The following is a 27,654-nucleotide window of genomic DNA, read 5'->3' as shown; positions in this document are numbered from 1 at the left end:
GTAAAAAAGCTCCGTATTACTTTGCTACACTTTTAAACTACAGAAGGTGGAGTTTTCCCCACTGTTAACCTCTTCAGGCACCAGATTGCAGAGACAAACAAAACGCTGTCATGAGTTTACATAAAAGGTTGGTGGGCGGGTTCGCTGGTCCATCCGACGCCACGAAAACAGCCACAAGGTAATGCTCCTTGCCTGTAACTCCACGACCTGGTCAGAAACGTTGCCAATGAGAATGCTCTTAGGCTTGCCAACGACGGCCCAGATCTCCCTCACATCATATTGTTTTCGGGCCTTGTTTCTAACATGGCGACCAACACAAACAAACCTACCGTGGGCGGGGCCTAAACAACTTGAGAGCTGGCGCGGCTACGCCTACCAGCTGCTTCCATTGGTTCGACCCCGGCTGTTGAAAGAGAACCCGTCCCAGGGGCCAATTGTTATTGGCTCCTGGGGTGTCAATCCGATGACGTAACGGACATGCCAGCATCCTCCCTCCTCATCCTCCATCACTCTCATTTTGTCTGCCCCCTCCCTCTGGTGACTTTTCAACCTGTTCACCGTCAACGAAAAACAAGCACTTCCTTCAACAACAAACAAACACCTTCGACAAAAATTTCACCGCACCCACCTCCAAAAAGGCTTGTTGTCAGGTTGAACAGACTCCGGAGGCTGTGAGGAGCTGGCAAGTAGAGGCGCGCGTTTGTTTTGTTGATATCTTCCTGACGGGTTCCTGGAAAGCGCGTGACTGCGCTGACGGGACCAGGGGGCGGGGTCACAGCGCAGCCAATGACAGCGCCACTTGCCCGCCAGCCGACGGAGTACATCCCCCATCCCCCATAGCAGCCGCCGCCTCTGCCACGGGTTCGATACTGGCCTCGCTGCAGAGTGGAGTTAGTACTTGGCTTGGGACGCATTCACGTGATTGATCCATTTGAAAAACTAAATTGATTGTACAACGTATCGCATGTACTCACACGAAACGACTTGTCCCTTTATCAGGAACAAAAACAAAGTTGCTGGAAAAGCTCAGCGGTTCTGGCAGCATCTGTGAAGGTAAAAACAGAGTTCACATTTCGGGTCCGATGGGTCTCCCTCAGGACCGTTCTGACTACAAAGAAATCCAATTAGTGGAAGAGCCTGCATGCTGCAGAGCACACGCTGCGGCTGGAGACCATGATCTGAACCTGTTAAACCCGTCGGGGAATACCTGGCTTGAAATTGGGAGATTGACATCCTTACAACCACTCAGAACCAATATTACATTAATCGTAAAGTGTTATGGACCAGACCAGACGCCCTCAAAACGTTTTAAGGACGTACCCTACACCCTAACATTTTCTTATTTTAAAGTTAGATGTGAAATGCGTGTTCCAAATGTGATGTGACTGGTCAAACTACTGAACGTTAAGCAAACAATTTATTTAAACACTGTAGGTAGAAGTTCAAACAAAAGGAAGTGGGACTTAGCTACTGGAAAACAGGGTAGGATCCACGTCTGCAACCACTCTTCCCCACAGTCATGGAGTGCTCACTTCACAGCACTGAAGTACCACCAGAAGTACCTTCAAAACATCTCCAAACCCACTGGCAAGAAAGGCAGCCCAGCAAGAATATCTGCAAAACCAAGGTACTCAACTTGAGCCACTGATCACTCAAATCCAGTTCTGCAGGCCAGGACACGTATGCCTGGCAGCAGACTCACAAAGCAACTGCTCTGCTTTGCAGAACACCCACGCTCAGTTCGCAACGAACAACTACACCCCTCAGTCGCAAATCATTTCAACTTCCCCCACCCCCCACCTTCTCGGATGACATATCCAACCTGGGCCTCCTGCATTGCCACAATGACAGCACCCGAAAGATACAGGAACAGCATCTCATATTTCGCTTGGGAACCCTGCAGCCCAAGGATATCAATGTGGACTTCACAAGCTTCAAAATCTCCCCTCCCCCGACCACATGCCCAAAACCAGCCCTGCTAGTCCCCACCTCCTATTGCTCCCACCTCAAGCCCCACCCCCATCTCCTACCTACTAACCTCATCCCACCCCCTTGACCTGTCCGTCCTCCCTGGACTGACCTAACTTCCCACCAACATTCACCTTCACTGGCCCTAATCCTGCCTCTTTGAGCTGTCTGTCTCCTCTCACCCTATCTTTTCCCTTATCCATCTTCCATCCGCCTCCCCTGTCTAACTATTTATTTCAGAATCCCCTTCCCCATTTCTGAAGAAGGGTCCTGACCCAAAACGTCAAACTTTACTGTTCCTCCGGTGCTGCTTGGCCTGCTGTGTTCATCCGGTTTCACACCATGTTACGCTTTGTTCAGAATTTAGTCTGCAGGAGGACAGTGAATTAGGGATGCCCTCAAACCAATCCTGGAAAGATCAAGTATCCTCAATAAGTCATGGAAATCCCTGGCTAATGATCCACTAGAATATAGCAGCTTAGTTGTGGAAGTCAAAAACTAAATCGAGACACACCCAGATCATAGAACCCTCACCCATATTTACTGTTCACAAAACAATTTAGGGTCACATGGTTTTGGGTGAGCCCATTTGGCTAATACTAAAATATACATGAGGTAAAAGTTTATGAACCAGAGAACCTTCAGGGGACATTATTTGCTCAAAAATGTAGCCTCTCATTTAGGACAGCCATTAGTAAATGAGGACGTATGTTCCACCAACGTTGGACGTACTAGAACATCTACTGAATCTACTAAAAGATCTTCTGGTGTATTGTTTATACTGAGTCAAGGATCAAAATAAATGTTATGTCAAACCATGTGGAATTGTGATAATTGATTTTTCAAGTAGCTAAAAAAGAAATGTTTTTCAGATTTAATTTTTAAATTAAAAACGTTATTTACCCAGAATAAGAGTGTTAAATTATTTTTTGGGAAATGTTTAATATTAAGTTTGGAAATCTTACAGGAAATTAAATATTTTCCATTCAATAACAACTAATTAGTATTTTCACTCACTGCATCGACAGGTAATAATTTGCAAATAAATGCAAACATATAATTCCGTTAGCTTGATATTCTTTCTGCAGTTAGTGTTAGACTTTATTTGAAAGATTATTGGAAAATCAAGTTAATAATTCAGTCCATATTCAAAAAAAATTTTTACACACACAATTTATATTTTCCATTCAACTTTAGCCTCATTAGAATCCCTATTATATTTTCAGTGGTGATAGTTGTATTTGTTTCCTGTTCTATTTTGCCCCCGATTCTTTAATATTTTTGGAGTAATATTAGTGCCTTCTACTATGACAGATGATGCAAAGTATTTATTTGACTCCTCTGCCATTTCCAAGGACCACATTAGTTCCCCAACCTCATTATCTGAGGGGCCTATTATCCACTTTGGCCTCTCTCTTACTTTTTAATCTTTGAAGTAGCTAATCCTCTTTATTTTCTCTTCTGTTTTGGTCATTTTTTGTTAGGTTGTAAACACTTTCCAAATCCTTGGCTCTCTAACAATGGTTGCCACACTGTACAATTTACTTCTAATTTAATGCTATCCTTATGCTCCTGGTTAATTTCATTTGGTTTATTCTGTTCCTAAAATATTTTTGCTGTGAATCATGAACTACTTGCTCCAACATTTGTCATTGTTTCTCAACCGCCTTTATTGGTAAGCTCTTTTCCCAGTCAACTCAGTCCCCATTTCTTTGTATTTACCCTTATTTAAGTTTAGCACAGTGGTTACTAACTCTAGTTTTTCAAACAGAATGTACCTACTAACCTCATCCCACCTCCTTGACCTGTCCGTCTTCCCTGGACTGACCTATCCCCTCCCTACCTCCCCACCTATACTCTCCTCTCCACCTATCTTCTTTTCTCTCCATCTTCGGTCCGCCTCCCCCTCTCTCTCTATTTATTCCAGAACCCTCTCCCCATCCCCCTCTCTGATGAAGGGTCTAGGCCCGAAACGTCAGCTTTTGTGCTCCTGAGATGCTGCTTGGCCTGCTATGTTCATCCAGCTTCACGCTTTGTTATCTTGGATTCTCCAGCATCTGCAGTTCCCATTATTTCTGCTAAATTCTACCTGATGGTCACTGTCCATGAATAGATCTTTTACTCCAAGATCTTCCATTTGACTTTCCCAATCTACAAGATTAAAGTCAACCACAGTCAACGTACTCCCCCATTTTGCCTTATCTTCTGATTTATTCTTGGCCACATGGTGGCTTAGTGGTTAGCAGTGCTACCTACCAGTACCAAGGACCAATGTTCAATTCCACCCTCAGGCAACTGTCTGTATTACTTTCCTCCTGGTACTCCAGTTTCCTCCCACATTCCAAAGATGTGCAGGTTAGGTGGATGGGCTATGCTAGGGTACCCATTGTCCAGGGATGTGTAGGCTAATTGGATTAACCATGGGAAATACAGGGTCACAGAGATGGGGTAGGTCTGGTTGGAATGCTCTTTGAAGGGTCAGTGTGGACTTGATGAGCTGAATGGCCTGCTTCAACACTTTAGGAATTCTATGATTCTACAGTATTACTCTTGTTTTGGGGGGGGGGGGGGGTAGACTACTTCCAATGTCATCTTCCTATTGTTATTTCATACCTTCGCCCAAATGAATTCGACATTTTCAAATCCAAGATCATTTCTGGATATTGTACATTTCACCTTACCCCATTACCTTTCTTTCCTGCCTCTCTTTTTGAAATGTCACATTCCCCAGAATATTTACTTCACAACTTTGACCTCCTTGTAACCATATCTCTGTAATGGTTGTAAAATCATACCCATTAACCTCTATTCTTTAATTTGCTCAAAGTGCTATGTACATTCAAGTAAGGCATTATTAATTTTGTCTTTTTGCTATATTTCCCATATGAACCTATGGTCAAGAAATGGCAGATGGGATTTAATTTAGATAAATGTGGGGTGTTGCATTTTGAAAAAGAAAATCAGGGCAGGACTTATACACTTTATGGTAGGGTCCTAGGGATTGTGGCTGAGCAAACGGACCTTGCAGTGCAGGTTCACAGTTCATTGAAAGTGGAGTCCCAGGTAGACAAGATAGTGAAGGCAGCATTTAATATGCTTGCCTTTATTGGTCAGTGCATTGAGTTGAGGAATTGGGAAGTCATGTTGCGGCTTTACAGGACATTAGTAGGCCACTGTCGGAATACTGTGTTCAATTCCGGTCGCCCTGCTATATTAAGGATGTCGCAAAACTTGAAAGGGCTCAGAAAAGACTTACAAGGATATTGCCAGGGTTTGAACTACAGGGAGAGCCTGAACAGGCTGGGGCTATCTTCCCTGGGACACCGGAGGCTGAGGGGTGACCTTATAGACGTTTATAAAAGCATGAGTGGCATGGAAAGAGTGAATGGCCAAGGTCTTTTCTCCAGGCCAGGGGAATCCAAAACTAGAGGGCATAGGTTTAAAGTGTGATGGGTACATTTAAAAGCGACCCAATAGCAACTTTTTAAAAATGCAGAAGGAGTCACACATAAGCCAAACTACAGCAGTTTCCTTCCCTAGTTAACCAGATGGATTTTCTGAGAATCAACATTGGTTTAATAATAACGTCATAGAATGAAATGCCAGAGAAAGTGGTGAAAACTGGTTTGTTTATAAGACATGTGGAGGGGTATACGAATAGGAAGAATCTGCTTGGTTATGGGCCAGATGCTGGCAAATGGGACTAGATTAATTTAGAATATCAAAGTATCTGTTTTGATGCTAGACAGCTCTATGATGCTGTTTGCTGCTATTTTTCTACGTCTGTATATTGTCATTTCCTTTTGGACTCTGGTATCATTATCCAAATAGATGCCCTTCAATGCTACCATATCATTTTGCTTTGTAAGTATACATTTTCCCTTTCCCAAAGCCTCTACTTCTAATCAGCTTAAAACCCTCCCGACAATCTCAGTTACTCAATTCAACGTCACGATGTGATCCAAGTGAAGCCTGCCCCACCTGAACTGTTGATAATAAAATGTGAGGCTGGATGAACACCGCAGGCCAAGCAGCATCTCAGGAGCACAAAAGCTGACGTTTCGGGCCTCGACCCTTCATCAGAGAGCTCCTGAGATGCTGCTTGGCCTGCTGTGTTCATCCAGCCTCACATTTTATTATCTTGGAATCTCCAGCATCTGCAGTTCCCATTATCTCTGATACTATTTTAACCTGAACTGTTCCCTTCTGCCCAGTACTTGTCAGTATTTGTTCATGGTAGGCGTTACTTGCCCACCATTTAGTGCCATTCTGAAATCGCCCAGAGGGCAGTTAAGAGTCAATCACGTTCGTGAGAGAGAGGAGTCACACATAAGCCAGACGACAGCAGTTTCCTTCCCCAGTTAACCAGATGGATTTTCTGAGAATCAACGTTGATTTATTATTATTATTATTAAAACCAGAGTCTTGATTCCAGATTTTTATTAAATTCAAATTCCACAATCTGCCATAGTGGGATTTGATCTGGGGACCTGGGTATCTGAATTAATAATCTTGTGATAATACCACTACACAATTTTGTCCTTTTTTAAAAAAGGAAGATAAATCCACGATCTGAAACCCATTTCACCCACACCAGGCCTGGAGTGACACATTTAATTCCCTAACTTGAATGTATTTTAAATGCTTTAAATTGCCATAGTATGATCAAGCAGAATCAACATGGTTTCGTAAAAGGGAATCATGCCTGTCAAATTTACTAGAATTCTTTGAGAAGGTAGCAAACAGAATGAATGAAGGGGAAGTAGTAGATATATTATAATTTTGATCTTTCTGACGGTATCTGTAAGGTATTACATATCAGGCTAAGATAAGAGGTCATGGTGTTGGATGTCATATATTAGCATGGATTGAGGATTGGTTAGCTAATATATGACAAGAATTGCAAAAGGGGCACATTTTTAGGACAACAACCTTTAACTAGTGGAGTGCCATAGGGATCAATGCTGGGGCCACAATCATTTACAATTTATATTAATTAGGCAAGGACTCCAACGTACTATAGTCAAATTTGTGGATGACAAAAGTAGTTGTAAAGCAAATGGTGAGGATGAAGAGCCTGTAGATGGATAGGCATAGGTTAAGCCAGTGGGCTGACACTTGGCAGATTATAAATAACGTGCAAAAATGTGAAGTTACCCACTTTTACAGGAATATGAGCTGCATATCATTTAAATGGAGGAAAACTGCAGAAAACTTTGAGGGAGGTATTTAGGAGTCCTTATCCGTGACTTGTCCAAGTAGGGAGACTTGACTAAAAGTGTACTAGGTACTAATCAGACCAGAAGAAAAGACCAAGGATATGGTGAACATTCTGAACCCCTTATTCTACGGAAAAGCTTCATTGGACCATTAACAGGTATGGAGGGACTGTCTTATGAGTAGAAGTTGAGTAGGTTCTTTTTCTTTATTCATTCATGGGAGGAGAGCATCACTGGCTAGACAGCATTCATTGACCGTCCCTAATTGCCCAGAGGGCAGTTACAAGTTTTTCTAACAATCGATAATGGATTTGTGGTCTTAGTTCCAGATATTTATTGAATTCAAATTCCACCGTGTGCAGTGGCGGGATTCTAACCCGGTCCCCAGAACATTATCCGAGTCTCCGGATTAACAGTCCAGTGATTGGGTTGGGTCTGTACTGATTGGAATTTACTAGAATGAGGCACAATCTTATTGAAACATACAAGTAACATTTTAGAGAACTTGTAGGTAGATGTGGAAAGGTTGTTTCCCCACTGTGGGAAGAGTTTAGGACCACAGGACCATATCAGAATAAGGGGTCATATTTTTAAGACAGTTAAGGAGAAATGTCTTCCTTCAGAGGGTAGTGAACATGTAGAATTCTTCACCACAGAGGGCTGGCAAGGCTGGGTCATTGAGACAGATTTTTTAAATCTGCAAAGTAATCAGTGGGGAAGTGGAGTTGAGGAATATCAGATCAGTGACAATCTTATTGAATGGTGCAGCAGGTGATTGGGTGAATGGCCTACCTCTGCTCCTGAGTGTTAATGGTCTTAATTGCTTCTTTTCCCCCCTACAAGCACAATAACTTCCAAGTTCTTATTCCAGTCACAGAATGTACTCTTTGCAACAGTAACCAACAGCGCTATTCATGTCAGAAGCACATGACCATCCTTCCTGAATTTATTTCTGTATAATTTTAATTCCACAGTACTTAAATGTTTACCCAAAGACAAGCACAATACTGAACAAAAACCATTTGTTACAACAATTCAGATATGGCATGAGGTTTCAGTTTCCTTTCTCAAACAAATGGTCATAATAACAACCACAACCTTAATCTGATTTTGTTTCTGCACCAAATAACAGCAAGATCACAAGTATATTTTTAAGATTACTATAGCTCCTTAATTAAATAAAATGGGTTTACAATACAAAAACCAGAAGCTTGCTAAAATTAAGCTATAAATGGTTAGAGGAAAAAAAACTGAGATATAGCCTTAACTAGCATTTCATCAAGTATTTATTAAATTATCAGAATCAGATTTTGAAATGACTTTAGTAAGAAAACAGAAGGCAAGAAATACAAAAGCAGTACATATACGCTCCAACTAGATCTGCATTATTCACATTGCAGTACAGAGGTTAGTACAAAAATAAGACCCCACAAAATAAACACAAAATATATTATTTCCCCTCAGTGGCACATTCTGATGATTTCTCTTAACATACAAGTGTCATAAAATTGTAGAACATTTAAGGCACAGTCAAGCTTCTAATATTTTGCTAAATGTTCACACTTGTTAGTTTGATTACTTTAAACTCCAAGAATCAATTCCAATTCATGCATTATGAACCAGAATGCAAATTTTCAAAAATCCATCACTGTTGAATGCCATTTGGAAAAGTTCCACGAAAGAAAGCTGCTCATGTATAAAGGAAATGAATCATCTGCAGCGATTTTAAAAGATATCTTCCTTCTCTGTAAAAACAGATTATATAAAGCATAAACAAACATCCACAGAGCAGATCCAAATATTTTCATAGCTAAAAATACAATTTTTGGGCCATTAATTCCAATTATTTTAATCTAAAAAATTTTAATTTAGAAAAATTGCTGACTGACAAAATGAGACCGACAATTATTACTTCGGCTTCCAAAACAGCAATGACCAAAGGCTTCAAATACTTGCCCCATGAATCCACTCAAATTGATATTTTTAAGCAATTTTTACTCCAGAAATAGCTGTGGAATACTGAGTTATATTAAAGGGAAATGCTTCGCAGAAGCATTAAATACAACATTTGGCTTTCAGTCTAATGGTCTAAGCTATGGAGGGCAATTAGCAACATTGGAACATGCTGTACTGGTCTGCCATAAATTACATATTTTATACAAAACCATTACATAAACATAACTCAGATTTTAAAAGTGGTTCTATTCATTACGTTTAGTTGTTCCGAGTTGTAATTTTGCATGACTCCCCAGATTTCTCGCACAGTCACACTTTACATGGAAAATTCCGCATCTAATAACATCAAAACTTGAAGATTGTCTAGAAAAGGTTAGATAGCAGCTCTGTCTCAAAAGAAACTTCTCAACTTTTTTCTTGGAATGAAATTTTTGGATTATAAAAATATGGTTCAATTGTCTCCCACGTATTGTGGAGGTCAATGTGGCAAAGTGTGTGCACAAACCATGTTAAGTGTGTGTTCTGGCAGAACATGCCTTATGCTCACATGTCCTAATATTTTTGGGAAAAGCTTAAAATGAAATGAAATGCTGTGGTCAGCAGCACTGCTACTTTTTTCTCTCCCAGTCACGTAGCAGAGTTGGTATTTCCTTCATTCCAACACACATCCCCAACTTATAAACAAAATTACTATTCCAGCTATTCAGACAAAATGTATAATAAAATATCAAAGCATTACATGAAAATGTTACATAAAGGTATTAATGAAGGAAATGCAACATGCTACATGGTCAGTTGATCAAAAGCTTCAAAGACGTGAGTTTTAAAGATACTGCCTCCTGAACATCTGCCCCACTGTGACCTCATTGCAAGGTTTGAAAATGCTTGAGAACCCTCAGTGAGCACTGAGATAGTGAAGACCAGTTAAAACTTGGTCCAAACTCCATGACAGTCATTACTGCCTTGAATCCTGTGGCCCAACTTGGAGTCCTAGCTACTACTTTTGGAAACACTGTTTAAAGAAATATGGAGAAGTTTAGGAAGAGAATAACATTTAGGACCTAGATAGCATAAGGTGTGTCCGTCAAATCTTAAATCAATAGAAGCAATCTGCAAGAGATCAGGGAAAGGAGGAGCACAAATATTTTGAAGAGTTCTCGGACAGCGCATGACAGTGAGCAAGTGAAACGTCGGGGTAGTGTTCTCATGTATCTGCTATCCTTGTTCTAGTAGTCGGCAGTGCTCAAGGGTGTGAAAGGTGCCATCTAAAAACAGCCTTGGATGAATTTCTGCAGTGACTCTTACACATGGTACACTTAGCTGCTACTGAGTGTCAGTGGTGCAGTGAGTAGATGATCACAGATGTTGTAGGTATTTTCTTAGCAGAGATGTTATTGCACATCTCTGGAGCTGGTGCAATTGGCTCCTGCCTCAAGAGTAGGGAGGGACACTACTAGTGCACTGCAAAACCCTTTATGGATGTTGCATCCAGGAACAAATATACATCCCACCAATTCCATTCCATATGTAGTTAAAATAGATTGTTTAAAAGTATAACAATTTGCAAAACCAGACATCCATTATATTCACCTGCAAAACCTTCCGCTAATTGCCCGTCTGCAGTCAAACATGCTCTTGGCTACAGGGGTAAACATCTTGCACTTTCTCCCCAGTAAAACAACGGAGGGGACATCCCACCCCCTTTAAGCAAACCACCAAGGCTTGTTATTAATCAGTATTCAAAGGGTTTTCATTTAAATATCTAAAAGCTTAGGCTAGTTTCATCCAAAATACAAAAGAAATACAAAACTAGTCCATCAAATAAATGCCAAGGTCATTCGGTTCAGATATACTGGTACTGTACATGCTGAATAAACTACATCTTCTAAAAGCACAGGCTGTGAAATAAAGTTACATTCTGCACAAAGCAGTTCCACAGACACTCACCTGATCAAAGATATTTGCTGTCAGATTCAAGGCCATTGGAAGCGCAAATACCATATTGTTTCATTTTTCAATTGTGGACCAAAGAGGGGGTTTAATTGGGACAGGATTGCAATCAGCCAGCTGAAAAACCAAAAAAAAAGAAAGTAATTCCAGCCTCACATTTTATTATCATTAATTTAACAGCCACATTTGAGAAGGAATATTTCAAGCTGTTTCAAAGGATCACCCACTTTAAATGATGAAATTGTCTATAATCTAGGGCATTCCAGATCAGTTTATCAGATACCACTGCAGGAACTTCAATGCAGTGGCAGTGTTTCTACCATTGACCGAAAGGGCCTAGGATATCAGTCCTCTGCTCCAGACGTGTGTAATAACATCCAAACAAGATGATTAGTAACTATCAGTTCAACAATACCAAAATGACCACTGTACAAAATTCAGTTATACTGTCTTCTGGTTGCAAGGCTCCAAATAATGAAAAAGATACCAGACAACATGCATTTCTATTACTCAGTACCGCAATGCAATGAAGTGAAATCAAACAGATTACGACACATTGCTGGTAACAAATCGTGAAAATCAAATGTTATTACAAATGGTAAAGGATAAAGTGAAACGTGATGCCTTGAACGTCAGGATACTGGATGAAAACTGTCATAAATCAGCACTGATCTCAATTTTTTTTAAAGTAATTAATGGGATGTAGGCATTATGGATCAGTCAGTATTAATTGTTATATTCACCATATAATAAATAGTATAGATTTCCATTTTTTAAAAAAATACAAGTTCTTTATAAAAATATTTACAAACTCATGTAGATTAAGCCAAGATCACCATTTCCCTGGGGACAGATTTCATGATGCCTGTCACCCCACCTCAGCACACATACACGCCTATTCCCAACATCCCTCAAATCCATACATACCATTCTACTTCGCAGTAGTCTCACTTCCTAACTTCCCTCCTCCTACTCAATGTCCCCATTCGCCTCTCCTCCTTCTGGTCTAGATGTCAATACCCATGAGGTACGACTATTGATCTTAGAGTTAAGGAGATTATGAAACAAACACAATAAAGATGAAGCTACTGTTCCTTTCCTAGCTCCACCATGTTAACCTTCTAATTTACACATACAGGGGGTTCTGCTGTACTGCATGTTCCAGCAAAGAAAATTGGCTATAACACGACTGATGAATTGGGAAATGTTATTTCTAAGACATTAACTTGGGTTGACTACAACCCGATTTCATCTGCAACCTTATTGTTCACATTCTGGAAGATGTTTTTGAAATGTACTGCAGGATAAAGAAATTTGGATTTCAAAATTCTCCTCATCCTGGATAATGTACCAAGCCATCCTTCCACCATTGGTCAGACTTCTATAAAAGAAGAAAGTGCTATTTCTATGTCCAAACATAACCGCTCTCTTTCAACCCATTGGCCAGGGTGCAATAGCAGCTTTTAAAGCTTATTATTTAGGGCATATATTTAAGAGGCTGATTGTAGTCACAGAGGGGGAATAAGGATAGTGTTCTTCAATTTTGGAAAAGCTTTAACATCAAGAATACAATTGACGTTATCATGGAAACCTGGGGTGATGTCAGTACGGACTGCATGCATGGACTTTGGCAGAAGTTTCTCCCAGAATTTTTTTTAAGATTTTTAAACCTTTTGATCCATCAGAGGAGCTTGCAAGAATCAAAGAACATTGTGTCAATCTTACAAAGCAAGTCGGTTTGAAGAAGTGGAAAGTGAGGACGTTGAAGAGCTGCTCGAGTCCCACGTGAAGACTTATCTACAGCTGATCTACAACAACCTGTTGCTGAGGGGGAACAGAAGCCAGAGATGAAGATGAATTGTCCAGGATGCAACACCGAGTGATTTCCAAGTCTGTTTTGTCTTCTATCCAGAGGGAAATTGAGAAGCAGTTGCAGCTCTTCGAGGCCAATGGTTACAATGCAGAATGCAGCAGGGTAGCAGTTAGTGGAAGAAGATTTGACACCCTATGAACAGCTTCTTCACAAAAGCAGAGAAAGGGCAAAGCAGCAAAAGCGACATTTAAGCTGACCCCCAGGGGTTAGATGACAATGAACCACAGCCATCCACTTCTGGATTAACTGATTTTTGGAGGAGGATGCAGCACTTAGAGGACAACGATTACAATGCAGAACGCAGCAGGGTAGCAGTTCGCATAAGATTTGACACCCTATGAACAGCTTCTTCACAACAGCAGAGTAAGGGGATGGATGATGACGATGACAACGATGATCAGCCCCTGCATTAACGACACACCAACCTCAAAATCTCCAACCCCATCAAGTCATCTTGACATTTTTTCAAGGTCAGGCATTAAATTTCCTTTCATTTCATTATTAGATATGAATTAAACACTTATTTATACTATGCTATCCTCTATGTTAAGCTTTTGAGCAGTTTTTAAAGAGATGAGAGCTTTTTTTGGTGGTCTGCCCCAAACCCTGCTTTTTCCATAGGTCCCACTATTTCTGTAGTGAGATTTTCTATAACATGATATTGCACAGGAACGCAACTATCGTATTACAGCAGAACCCCCTGTACTTGGCCAGTGAGAATGATACATTCTAAACTTCAGCTGTACCAAGTCAAAGCACAGATATTCTCAGAATGGACTTCTGGGGCAACAGCATATGACTCAATGTCCACCTTATGCTGACTGGCAGAATTGATCAATGATCTAGAGCTGTCCCAGAGACTTTGGACTGGGATGTTCCCTCTCCGCAGTCACTGTTGTGGAACAGGTACTTTTAGCCCCAAATGTGGCTTGCATACTCCATCACGGTCATGAGCCACAACTTGAGAAAACTTTGGTGATTTGAGAGTTTGGTTTATCAGGATGTTTCAAGGTGTAATAAGAAAAGATGAAACAACGTAAATATTTCCAGAGTAAATAGTGGTAGAACTGCAGATGCTGTAAATCAAGGACAAAAACAAGGTGCTGCAAAAGCTCAGCAGGTCTGGCAGCATCTGTGAAGAAAAAATCTAAAATCAGTGTTAATGTTTCAGGTCCTGTGACGAGGAAGGGTCAGAGGATCTGAAACATTAACTCTGGTTTTTTCTTCCTTCACAGATGCTGCCAGACCTGCTGCGCTTTGCAAGCATCTTGTGTTTTTATAAAGATTTCCAGAGTTCACAGCATAATAGCTGAAGCTTTGTTGAGATGGGGAATAACAAGGAGGATGGGAAACATGAAACCAAGCGGAGGCCTAGGGACCGCTTTGCAGAACGCCTCCGCTCGGTTGGCAATAAACAACTGCACTTTCCAGTCACGAACCATTTTAACTCCCCTTCCCACTCCTCAGATGACATGTCCATCATGGGCCTCCTGCAGTGCCACAATGATGCCACCCGAAGGTTGCAGGAACAGCAACTCATATTCCGCTTGGGAACCCTGCAGCCCAATGGTATCAATGTGGACTTCACAAGCTTCAAAATCTCCCCTTCCCCCACTGCATCCCAAAACCAGCCCAGCTTGTCCCCACCTCCCTAACTTGTTCTTCCTCTCACCTCAAGCGGCACTTCCATTTCCTACCCACTAACCTCATCCTGCCTCCTTGACCTGTCAGTCTTCCCTGGACTGACCTATCCCCTCCCTACCTCCCCAACTATACTCTCCTCTCCACCTATCTTCTTTTCTCGCCATCTTTGGTCCGCCTCCCCCTCTCTTCCTATTTATTCCAGAACCCTCTCCCCATCCCCCTCTCTGATGAAGGGTCTAGGCCCGAAACGTCAGCTTTTCTGCTCCCGAGACGCTGCTTGGCCTGCTGTGTTCATCCAGCTCCACACTTTGTTATCCATGATTTCTTTCCATCCAGGTTTGCTTGGGGTTAGCTACGAATAGCCATGACTGTGACATATGATGATACTGTAGTGTTGTGACAGATTAGGATGGAATTAAGTTTAGCTCTATCTTCCCATAATCAAGTAGTGTGCTGGTTTGAAACAACTCAAATTCACTTGTTTCAGCCCATGTCAGAGATTAAAAGGTGGCATACACAGGGATATGTTCCATCATGAATAAACATTTTCAGGAGATGGCAATTGGAAATTAGAAAAAGAAAGAAAGGACTTGCATTCATGGACTGCCTTTGTGACATTAGGAAGTATAATCATTATGGCAAAGGAAGGAAACTGCAGATCTTTACTGGAGATAAACTGCTATGAGTCAAGGACGAGGGAACCTGTCTGTAAATAGCCCATGGAAGCCTTCATGGTTGTTTAACTTCTCATGTTTATAGAAAGCATTTGGAGGATGCAGCTCTCCATGTGTGAATTAATTATTCCAAAATCTGACCCACTAGACAGTTTTACCAACTGAGTGAAGGGTGATACTCAGAAGGGACAGGGCAGAACAGAATTTCAAGCTCTTCCATTATAGTAATGCAGCAGATCATATCTTCTCTAAAGAAGCTTAGAAAGGCATGATTAGCGTTACCTCTTTCCTAGTATATTTGTGGATACGGCCATCAATGGTGGGACCAGCATTTATTATCCATCCCTAATGGGCCATGTGATGAATGTCATTTCCAGCGTTCTGAAAAGGGTCTTAGTACCAGCGGATATTTTTAAAATTCACATATTTCCAAAAACTACACAAATTTTGCAGTTAGTTCAGTATAGGGGAGGGGGGGGGGTGAGGGGGGAGGGTGAGGGGAGGAGGGAGGGAGGGGAGGAGGGAGGGCAAGGGAAATAATGGCGAGGGGAAATAATGGCGTCAGGGGGACTGGTGATAATTAGGTAATGGAATTGATCAAGGAGTACCAAAAAAAAATGACTGGGGTTAGTACTTCATATACTTCTTTGTGTTGTGTTACTGTGCTAAAAAGTGCAATGAATTTGAAACAAAAAAGCTTTTAGAAAGATTGTAAAGTGATTTCGTCTATGGTGTTAATTCCTGTAGATGATAACAGTACATTACCATGCGGTTTACACAAAGTAACTCCAACGAGTACACTACCACAAAGTTGAGGCTCAAAATTGAAATTCTAAACAAAAATTGTGTAAAAGAAGATTAGGAATATGCTTTTGATGATTGGTGCCAAGCCAATAACAAGCAGATCTCCAAGAAATGTCATATTCGTCCCTCGATTAGCATTCAGCCTCAAATACAAACATCTTTTTAATTACGATGACAATCCTCAGTTAGATTTTGAGTAAGACCATAATCAAGCCGCAGATGCTTGTCAAAATTGTTATTTTTACTCCTGACCCTATTTCATGCACAATTCTGATTCTGCTAAAGTTATTGATGAAAGAATTGGAAGTGCTATATTTACTGTAATACATGCTAGTTTAACTACAAATATTTTGCTGTCTGCTTTTAGTCATGTGCTGAGTAGCATGGTCAGAAACAATGGTGCAGTTGGTATCTCTGTCTTGAGATCAGCCCGTAAAGAGCAGCAAATGGGACGCAAGTTAACTGAGCTTATGCAGGAAAGGTTTAAGCCTAGAACCGGCAGAGTACCAAAGAACAACAGATCAGTGTTAGAATGGTTTATATAACAAATATTGCACATTTGGCTACCCCCAGAAGATGGAAGAAAGCTGGAGAAAATAAAGGCCATGGTGGCCTGGAACTACAGCAGCAGGCAAAACATTCAAACTACAGAGCGAATCTGGGTTACATGGACACGTCAGAATCCAAATACTGCCCTCCTTCCGTTCTGAACGAAACGTAAGAACCTTGGTTTTGGTTCACAGTTACATTTGTAGGCAGAACAGGTCAGATTTCAAAGTGGTTGGCTGCTTTGCTAATCAAAATCACAACTGTGTTTTACAGCCATTAACCCTCGATCATAATTCACTCATTAACATTTGCTCAAATATCAGCACAAGGAAAAAGTAACTATCCTTTCAAATAATCATCTTTGATACCCACAATTCATAAGTGATTGCAGTCACAACCCAGATGCTGAAAATAACAAAGTGTATGGGATGAACACAGCAGGCCAAGCAGCATCAGAGAAGCAGGAAATCTGATGTTTCAGGTCTGGACCCTTCAGAAAAATTTTTGGAAGGTCTAGGCCCGAAATGTCAGCTTTCCTGCTCCTCTGCTGCTGCTTGGCCTGTGTTCATCCAGCTCTACACGTTGTTACCTCAGATTCTCCAGCATCTGCAGTTCCTACTATCTCTGAAACAATCCAGATGCTATTGGTTTTACATTGAAATCTATTGCAGATTTATCAAATATAAAATCATACAAATACAGTATACTGTTTAGAGATAGGGCACTGAAAATTCCATGTTATAAATGTGACCTGTGGCACTGAGGAATAAACAATTAACACTCGTTGATTATACTCCAGTTTTAGCACATCTTCAAATTTTTAACAGTGATCAATAGATCAATGGCTACAGGCCAAAAAGATAAGTACAGGACCACTGACCAATTCACAACAATTGTTGAGTTTCATGTCACAATGGTAAAGTGGACGTTTGATGTTAAAATCCTATTAACACACTATAGGAGCCATTAAAGTACTCTGACAATCGATTAGGACTCAGGAAGCAACTTCTGCAGAACTTGGAGATTTAACATACCAAAGACAATTGAAAAGTAGTATACCATTCATTTATATTTTCATCAAAACAAATAATTCATTGTTTTGACGTAAGCTACAGCATCAACCACCACAGCAGTTACTGCCCCACAACCACCAGTAATACATATAAATCAGCTGTTTAAGAATTTATTTTTACGCTTTTGGAAAAAGGCCTTATTTCTACGAACAGAACAGCAAAGGAAAACAAACATTATTTGATGATATGTTTACCCTAAACCTTCGGCACAATATCTTGGGCCGAAGGGCCTGTACTGTTCAATGTTCTAAAAAGGCTAGAGAGAGAGAGAGAGAGAGAGAGAGAGAGAGAGAGAGAGGGAGAGAGAGAGAGAGAGAGAAAGAAAAAGAGAGAGAGAGAGAGAGAGAGAGGGAGGGAGAGAGAGAAAGAACTGGAGGTAAAAGACAAAAGGAAGTTGAGAATAGTAAAATGATTATATGAGCAGGTGCTGTATAAAAACTTACGAAAAGAAAAATCCCAATCCTTCACAACCAAAAGAATTCTAAAGTGCAGTAATCATGTACGCATGGCATGCTAAAACTCCTGACATTTGGTAATCTATAAACACAAGGACGCTCAAGTGATCTGGACAAATAAGATTTCAGATGGCAAATTTTGTTAAACTTGTGCTGTTCTTAGCTTAACCAAATGCATAAAGTGCAAGCATTGAGTAACTGATAAAAATCAATGGCAAAGAAAACATCCTTGAGAGAGCCTTTCAGAGGAATATGACCAGGGTGCCATATGTTAAGGGCACCATAGCCAGAGTATGATACACATTCTTTGGTATACAAAGCTTCAGGCAAGTTAATCAGCCTTACACACACAAAGAAATTTAATACAGATCAAGCAGCTACAAACATTGACCACAAACTATCCACTCAGTCTCGGCAGCTTTTGATGCAGAAGGGAAGAAAATTCAAGTAATCAATCTCTCCTGTGACTTGTAGACAGCCTACCTTGATATAACTGCAGTCCACAGGCCTATAAACAGACCACAAAGGTCCAAAAACAAATACATGGGTCAGCTGAGCCAGTGCATTTGACTTCATGTTCAAAAGGAAGTCAGAACTCCCAGAAATAAGAATATTAGAAAGAGTAGGCCATACAGCCTCAAGCTTGCCCTGCCATTCAACAAGATCATAGCTGATCTGACCCCAGCGTCAACTTCTTTCGTACCACGTCAGCATGGCCAAAAACTCCCAGATATTTCAAAAATCTACCCACTTTTTGAAATACTTTCCTCCACAACTCCAGAATCCCAGACATTCAAGACCCTGTGGGAAAGGAATTCCTTGGCTTTGGTGTTATATGTCTTTATTCTGTAACCATATCACTTAGTTCAAGATTCTTCCACTAGTGGAAGAACTTTCTCAATATCTTCCACGTGTCAAATATTTTGAGATACTTGGCTTTTCCAGGCTAATTCGACTTGGACTGGACACTAACCACTCTACACATGCTGAAAATGAATATTCGTTTGTAAGGATACTCATGCTGCAAAAAAAGAAAAACACTAATTGAAGAAGCTTACAATTCATCAGAAACTATCTTGGACAGGGTCAATGTGTCAGCCAATTAGCATCCCTTTCCTCCTTGGCATTCATGCGTGTCCTGATTAGTGCTAGGCAAATTTCAATAAATCTCTTCAATAATATTTTGGTTCATCTTTAATGTTGATAAATGTTTATTTAAATGTATTGATTTTTTTTTAGTATTAAAGGAATAACAAAAGCAGAACACTATACAAATTCAATTTTAGTTAAATGGGTTGCATTCAAGACCTTAAAGTGTCACAGCTAAGTCACTTTGTACAATACAATAACACGAGTTCTACCGAATATGAAATAACACAAAACGTGTGACAAAAGGGAGACTCTTGCAGATCATTGTTTGAATCCATCATGATGTGCTTTACCAAGCTATAAATTGCTTTCTCACTCAGACAATGTTCATGGCTGGTTCCTTTATTTCAACAGACTTGTAGACATACCTCAGATTCAAGGCACCATGATTCGTGAACTTCCTCCTGGCAGTTATTTTAAGTCCAATTGATTTCATCATTCTCCACACAGTCAAATCTGAGAGACTGCTAAATCTACTTCTCTTATTCTTAACATTGATTCAGATAGGATAATAAACAACACACATGACAAGAATATGGAATCTGCTACCAGAGGTAAGAACATGAAACATACAATGTAGGGCATTTCAGTGGAGGCGGGGGGGTGGGAAATGGAGGAAAACAGATGGAGTTGATAAGGAAAGATGGAACAGCGGTGAACGGTTGAGCTGAATGTCTAGTCATTGTTGTATTCAATACTGGATAAAAGGTCCATTGGAATGATCAGACAACTCTATGGTTCGAGTCCACACCACACCCCTCTCCCCAGAGGGTAAGCATAATCAAAACAAATTAAACAAGTTAGTTTGATCAATAAAGAAAAATGAACCCTGATCTTTAGATCACAATTGATTGATTTTGTTTTGCCACACATACCAAAATATAGTGACAAGCTTTCTTCATGAGTCGTACAGGTAGATCACAGCAAGCAAAGGATGTACAGATCAAAATGACTTGGAGGCAAACGAGTTACATTGTTGAATGGACTTGCCTCAAATAGTCTGTTAACAGCCAGAATGCAATCGTTCTTGAACCTACTTGTGCATGCGTTCACGCTTCTGTATCTTCTGCCTGACAGAAGAGGTTGTAGGGGACCATTACCAGGATGCGATGGGTTTTTGATGATGTTGGCTGCCTTTACAGGGCAGCAAACCTTGTATAGAGTCCCTGATGGAAGGTTGGCTTCCGTGATGGTCTGGACTGTGCAAAGCACCTTCTCTAGTTCAAGATCCTAAGCAGAGCAGTTGCCATATTAGGCCATTATACACCCTTGAAAGCAGACTATCTGGGTGCATCTACAGAAGTTGGAGGGGGCCCTTAGTGGGCATGCCAGATTTCCTCTTTTGCCTGAGGAAGAGGCATTGTGGTGTCTTCTTGACTGTTACCTTTACATGGGAAGTTGTGTGTGCGCACACGTGCATTCTCCTCCTTTGACTTGCTGAAATTGAGAGAGAGAGATTTTGTTTTCATTGCACCAAGCCCTCTATATTTTGACTCGTCATTGTTGGATATCTGTCCTACTATGGTGTTGTTGTTAGTGAACTTGTAAATGGTGTGTGTTTGGTAGCAGTCATAGGTGTACAGGGAGTACAGTAGAGGGCCGAGGTTGTGTGCGCGTGCTGGGGAGTTAAGTGTTACTGCAGAGGAGTTGCAGTTACCTATCTTCACTGATTGCAGCCCATGCGCCAGCAAGCTGAGGATCCAGTTGCAGAGGGCAGAGCCAAGACCAAAGGTCACACAGCTTTGAGATCAGTCTGGAGGGAACAATGGTATTGAAGGCAGAGATGTAGTCGACGAGCAGGAGACTGATGTAGTTGCCTTTGTTGTCCAGAAGTTCCAGGGATCTGGCATCCTTTGTGGATGTGTTATGTCAGTAGGCAATTGAGGCAATTTGGGAGGCTGGAGCTGATGTGGACCACGACCAGCCTTTCAAAGCACTTCATGATTATTGAAGTCAGAGCTATTAGGCAGTAGTAATTATGACACATTGCATATGTTTCACTGGGCACAGGGATAATGATGGCGTTCTTGGAGCAGGTGGGGCCTTTGGCTTTTAGGAGGGAGAAGTTGATGATGTTAGTGAATAACTCTACCAGTTGGTCAGCACAGGATCCGATTGCTCAGCTGGGGACACTTTCCGGGCCCATCACTTGCCTTGGGTTGACTCCCAGGAAGACTGATCTGACTTCTGAAATGGTGAGAGGGAATAAAAACGTGTGTCTGGAGCTGTCAGAGCAGGCATTGCCACGCCAGTGGTATTCTGCTCAAACTGAGCATAGAAAGCATTGAGCATGTCCGGGAGGGATGTGTCATTGTCTGCTATCTTACAAAATAAAAGTGTAACCTGTAATGATGTTTAGGCTTTGTCACAGACAGCAGGAGTTTATTTGGTAGGTTTGGGCCTCTAACTTGGTCTGGCACTGCTTCTTGGCCTCCCTACTGGCTTTGCGGAGTTCATATCATGATTTTCTGTATTGGTCTGGGTCATTCAAATTGAATGCTGCATGTCTAGTCTTCAGTGAGGAGTGGATTTCCCGGTTCATCCAAGGTTTACAGTTGGGGAACACTGAGGTTGACTTTTTTGATGCACAGTCCTCCGTGCATTTGCTAATGAAGTCTGTGACGGTAGTGGTATACTTGTCTAGGTTTTCCACTGAACACTTAAACACGGTCCAGTCCACAGAGTCCAAGCAGTCCTGGAGACAGATGTATGCTGCCTCAGACCAGCACTGTACTTTGTCTCCTGAAGGATTCTCCCCTTTCAGTTTCTGCTTGTTAGCTGAGAGGAACACAGCACTGTGGGTTGGCTTTTCCGAAGTGTGGGCAGGGGATTGAGTGGTCGGCATCTTTGATGGTCATGTAACAGTGGTCCAGAACGTGTTCAGTCCTCTGGTGGGGCAGGAGATATGTTGGTAGTATTTTGACATCACCTGCTTGAAGTTGGCTTGGTTGAAGTTGCTGGCCATAATGAATAGGGCCTCATAGAATTTTGCCTCAGTGTTTATCGTGGTGTAAATCTCCTCTCAGGCATTCTTCAGATCCACATGGAATGGTATGTAGCCAGCTCTCAGGATAGCAGAAGTGAATTCTCACGATAGGTAACAAAGTGTAGAGCTGGATGAACACAGCAGGCCAAGCAGCATCTTAGGACCACAAAAGCTTTGGTGCTCCTAAGATGCTGCTTGGCCTGCTGTGTTCATTCAGCTCCGCACTTTTAACTCGGATTCTCCAGCACCTGCCGTTCCCATTATCTCTCATGGTAGGTGGTTGGAATGGCACTTTACTGTAAGGTATTCTAGGTCCTGGCTGCAGTGGCTTGTCAGGGTCACTACAAGCACCAGCAAGTGTTAATCAGGAAGTATACCCCACCACCTTTCACCTTTCCTGAAGATGCCGGGCTGTCCATGTGGTATATGGGGAGCCCATCAGCTTGTACAGCACAGTCAGGGATAGCAGGGGTGAGCAAAGTTTCCACGAAACAAAGCACAAACAGTCTCTCAGTTCACTCTGGTAGGTAAATCTAGAGATCGAAGTTCATCTATTTTGTTTCTGATATTTTGGACATTTGCTAAGAGTATGCTATGGAAGTCTTGAAACTGTATAGTTTCAACCTCACCTTCAGGCCAGCATGTGGTCCCTGTTTCCTTCATCCTGGCTGCCCAGGGAGTCAGTGCTGCAAGTCTGCTGCTCTTGGAGAAGCACGAGATAAAAATATTTCAAAAAGTTCCTTTTTTTGTCATCTTTGATGCAATAATCTCAAGTAAATTGTTGGCATCCTTTACAGCGTTAAACTGCTCAGCCCTATATAGGTATCGTAGGTCAAAATCTGTTTAATCTGCTTGATCTAGATTGCCGATCTTCAGCCTGTTCAATATTACTGCTTATAATTAATGGAACAGAGAATCTGCAAAGTTGAAAATTTAATATAGCTACAACATGGAATCCAAGTCAACTAACTAACTGATCCAATATTTTTCATAAATAGAGACAAACAATATTTGAACACAATGACAAAGCAAAACTTCAGGAAAACTACAAAACCAGAGCACTACAAAGTGGTAAATGCAAAATTTTAGAACAATTCTTTCTAATCTGCTGTCTAGGTTGAGACCCCTGAGAAGCTGTTTGCTACTATCCTCAGGTAATGTTTTGCAGACTTGAGATTCCTGCTGGGGGACAAGTAAAATCTCAGATGGAAACATGGCTTGATAGATTATGTTTGACTGCTGCAGTTGGTTACCATGGTGGTTGGTTCACCGAAACATATTCAGCTGAGAATAAATCCTTTTTAAAAAAAAACAAAAGTAATGAGTTTATTACACTAAAACAAGCTATACTACAACAGTCAAAGCACCTAAATGGCAAAACAAATTTTCAACCTGTTCTAACAATCATCTCACAGACGCAGCGAGAGAAATTTCACTCCCATCTCAACTCAGTTTTTACACAACCAAAGTCCTTCAATTCCTTTTCCTTGTAACAAGGTCTCCACGGTCTTATGGTATAAATCTTTATGGCTCCAAGAAGATTTCTGTCCAAACTCTATCTTGGAAGTCCACACCTAAACTCTTCAGTTAGGGTGACTTGAGCAAAAGCTTCATGTTCTTGCCAGGACAAACCCTTCCCCTCCTTTGAATGGAGAGCCTGAATCTTCTTTTCCAAAGTCAAAACTAGACTAGTGGCTTTCGGGCCTTTTGTATGCTTGGCAATACAAACATTTAATCCATTAATGCCAAAAGGGTTCTCCAAGGAACTTGACTACAGCCACATGTCTCCTTTGACTGGATGCACTTTGGCCACTATTCAACTGACCTTAACTTGTTTAAAGAAATGACCTTTGCAAATGTGACGCACATTCAACTGCCTCTATTTTGAAATCCACATGCCAAATTATTGACATATAAAATACACCTTTTTGGAGCTTGGGGGTGGGAAGAAAGAAAACAAAGACTGCAGTCACCATTACTGTTTGCATTTGATTTTTTGCAAGTCTATTGGTTTATTTAGATTTACTGCCTCTATCAAAAAATGCTTTCCTGTTTTAACTACAATTTAGCTTGCTGCCTATATTCTAGATAAATACTTGCATAACTAGGAAACATTAGCAAACATAGGGCTTTTATTTATTTCAAAATACATCAAATTGACCATTTTGTATTTTATAGTGCCATCTGCTGGTCTTTTTTCAATGGTGTAAACTTGCAGATCTAAAAATGAATTAAGTTAGCTAAACCTTTAAATATCGATGAAGAAATGGCCAACTTTTGAGCAAAGTAACAATTGTGGAGCTACACTTGACTACTGGCTGATCACCAGGTAAGTTATTAAAAGACTAAAGTAATTGAGAAATAATCAAAGCTCTATTATCTTCATCTGATTTGATACACATTGCTCAATTTACATGATAATAGTAGTATGGAATGACCAAATGTCAAAAAGGCAATAAAGGATCTCTAACAGGATATCAAATACCAAGGTGTAGAGCTTGATGAACACAGCAGGCCAAGCAGCATCAGAGGAGCAGGAAGGCTGACGTTTCGGGCCGTTTTAGGCCTAGGCTCTTGCTCAGAAAAAAGTGGTTTGGATTTGCATTCTAATTATGCATTTATTCATATAAATTATGTTACCAGGCTATATTCATGCAGTATTTTATCAACACTAGCTCCTAATAATTTTCAAATGAGAATTAGCCTAATAGAAAACCATCCCAAGGAACCTTTGTGGTGGAACTGAGTGAAAAAAATCCAACTGCCTTTGCCCATTTCACTAATGCAATTAACCAAAAGACCGCAAATGCCCGAAAACAGAAACAGAAACAAAAACAAAATGCTGTGAAAACTCAGGAGGTCTGGCAGCATAGGTAAAGAGAAAGCAGAGTTAATGTTTTGGGTCCAGTGACCCTTTAAAACTGTCTGCTTTCCCTCTGCTGATGCTGCCAGACCTGCTGAGCTTTTCCAGCAATTTGTTTTGGCACTAATTCAATTGTTTCCACTCATAACACATCCTAACAAATTATCTCTTAGTAACTGTATAAACTGGGACAGAACCAGCTTATACCATTCAGCTTAGATACATTCCAGAACAGCAAACTGTGAGGTCAGCATTATTTGCCAGAGTAAAAGAAAATATGCATAAATCAACATTGCATAAAACAGTGCTTACACCCGCTAAGTGTTTTTAGTTTGTCACTTCTAACGTAAACCTCCAGAAACAACAAGTACCATGACAGTCACCACATTGCTGACGTGAGATTTTCGTCTATAAAAACATCAATATCTGATGCTATTTAAAAGATAAATGTAAAATGTAAGAGGATATATGGGGAGTAATAGCATGACCAATAAAAGATTCAGGGATTGTGATTTTAATTATACTACATTAATGTTTTATCTGAAGAATATACTGACAGCGTCTTTCGTAGAAAATGCGTATTAGGCCCAACGAGTACAAAGATTTCACTTTGTGATCTCCAATCAACACTTTCAAAAGAATGAAGACAGTTTTCCATCCAGACTTTTACCATTATGCAATTTGCTTTCAAGGTCAGATGAACAAAAATGAAAAAGATTAAATATACACAAAACAGTTCTAAGTGATGGTACATAGAATTTATACTCTAAATAGATCAGAGTTTGGACAGTGAAGAATTTCTAAACAAGGACTGCTATTTTTAGCATATTTAATTGGAAGCAAAATTATCAATTCACATTGTACTTGAAAAAACCTTCAATAGGAATAGTGATTTGTTTATACTCACAAAAGGTAGCAGCAAACAGCACTTGTCACCAACATGGTGTTAATAACACTGGAAAAAATAGAATATTCTAAGTAAATAGTTCAGATTATTTTGTTAAAATGAGTATTTTTCAAAGGCTAATGTTACTGTGTACACGAGGATAAGATCACACCTCTGTATCTATAGAGATAAATTTTATCTTTCAAGATTAAACACCAGTGGAAAACATGCATTTATTTTTACACCAGAACTCATTGTTCTGCCGCTCCACAAACTTTTATTCTATTCAATATGAACATTATAGTGCACTTAGCTCAGCATTCCAATTTTGTATCACAAGTTGTAACATTTCCCCTAATATGTGCAGTCAAAGCCTTAATTCTGTTTTTATCTTTGACTCCAATAATCTAATTACATGTACACTGCAACAATGGTATTGTAATTTGGAACAGTAATATCATTTTAACACTGTGAATAGTATGAGACATGCTTAACACCAAGGCAAAAACAATTAACATTTTAAAACAAAGTTACAATTTCAAACTCAGTAACGAGAGGGAGTGAAAATACAAAACTACAATCTGATCACATTCCCTGACTGGGACACTCAATATCCCACTAAGGCTAATTGAAGTTTCCAAGATTAAATAAACAAATCAACACGCACTTCTGTCATCCTTCAAAATGATTCCTGCCTTCCAATGCACACCAACACCTTCCTTACTATAGCTTAATCTACTCATTTCCATTCACAATGATTTCCCATTTCTCTTGAAGACTTAACATTTACTCCGCCCAAGGCAAGCTACCTTCTTCACCTACTTTTCTCATAACCACAACTACATGTGAAAGTACAGCAGCTGACTCTGTACGCATGGCATTTTATTAAACCCATTCGCAAAGTAGCTATCTACTCATACCTTTGGCTCGCTCTTACGCCAAAATGCTTGGGGTCTCATTGTTCCTAGCAATGGTGACTATTCCTTGCCCAATTGGGCAAGTCTTCCGCCTCACCACCTCCGCACCCCCCGACCCCCACAACTCCCGTTATTAGACAAACATTTCCACCGCATCCACACTTAACCAGAACAGCGCGTCTCACCTACACTAACAAGGCAGAGTTACCCTCCATTCACTTTCCCAGCTTCGCAAGGAGTAATCTGCTGCCTACGGCGGTACGCCTTTAGCACCTCCCACTCGCCGCCATTAGTCTCACCCTCTATTTGGTCCTTTCGGGATGAACCAGGGCACAACACCGCCCACGACACCCCAGAAAACAGTGAGAACTATAATGGGCACCGTCAAACCACTGTAACCCATAGCGAAAATTCCCACCCGTCTGCCGGAAACCAGCTACAGGAAATGACGTGTCAGCAGTACCTCTTTCGGTCATGTTGCCGGTCCATGCCAGACGTCATAGGGAGCTTCTGACTGACTGCAGACAAGATCCAATCAGAAGCGTGAAAGGCGCCAGGAGGCGGGTCTCCCCTGTACCGACGGTTGGGATGAAATAGCAGCAGTTTCTGTGGCGGTTTGGAAGAACTGGTTTTGTCTTAGATACTGGGAAGATCAGCGTTGTTTTCTCACAACTTGAGTCAAGATTTG

General features: G+C 40.8%; 2 protein-coding genes across 4 annotated transcripts in view; both read right to left on the bottom strand.

Annotated features, from left to right (window-relative positions):
• crebrf (creb3 regulatory factor) overlaps positions 1 to 765 on the bottom strand; it is a 59,805-nt gene extending 59,040 nt beyond the window's left edge. For all 3 annotated transcript variants that reach the window (XR_007248786.2, XM_048543156.2, XM_048543159.2), the window contains exon 1: positions 629 to 765. The gene's annotated coding sequence lies outside the window, so the exon portion shown is untranslated. The remainder of the gene's footprint in view (positions 1 to 628) is intronic.
• A 7,363-nt stretch (positions 766 to 8,128) lies between these two features.
• On the bottom strand, positions 8,129 to 27,429 carry atp6v0e1 (ATPase H+ transporting V0 subunit e1). The gene is made up of 4 exons (XM_048542966.2): positions 27,266 to 27,429; positions 26,071 to 26,118; positions 11,091 to 11,210; positions 8,129 to 8,932 (listed from the first exon to the last, which is right to left on the bottom strand). Exons 1-3 carry the CDS (start codon positions 27,367 to 27,369, stop codon positions 11,117 to 11,119), a joined length of 246 nt encoding a protein of 81 aa, XP_048398923.1. The 5' UTR covers positions 27,370 to 27,429; the 3' UTR covers positions 8,129 to 8,932; positions 11,091 to 11,116.
• Between the last annotated feature and the right edge of the window lie 225 nt (positions 27,430 to 27,654).

This window comes from Stegostoma tigrinum, chromosome 13 (assembly GCF_030684315.1).
Source record: "Stegostoma tigrinum isolate sSteTig4 chromosome 13, sSteTig4.hap1, whole genome shotgun sequence".
In the NCBI taxonomy this organism is placed as follows: Eukaryota; Metazoa; Chordata; class Chondrichthyes; order Orectolobiformes; family Stegostomatidae; genus Stegostoma; species Stegostoma tigrinum.
Note: the sequence above shows the minus strand (reverse complement) of the source record. Positions and strands in the feature narration are given on the sequence as shown.

Excerpts from the sequence above, each read along its gene's own strand:
- atp6v0e1 (XM_048542966.2), bottom strand. The coding sequence starts at position 27,369 with ATGGGTTACAGTGGTTTGACGGTGCCCATTATAGTTCTCACTGTTTTC. Across the intron at positions 26,119-27,265 it reads CCGAAAGGACCAAATAGAGG|TGTTATTAACACCATGTTGG; the intron begins GTGAGACTAATG and ends TATTTTTTCCAG. Across the intron at positions 11,211-26,070 it reads GCTGTTTGCTGCTACCTTTT|CTGGCTGATTGCAATCCTGT; the intron begins GTGAGTATAAAC and ends TTGGTTTTTCAG.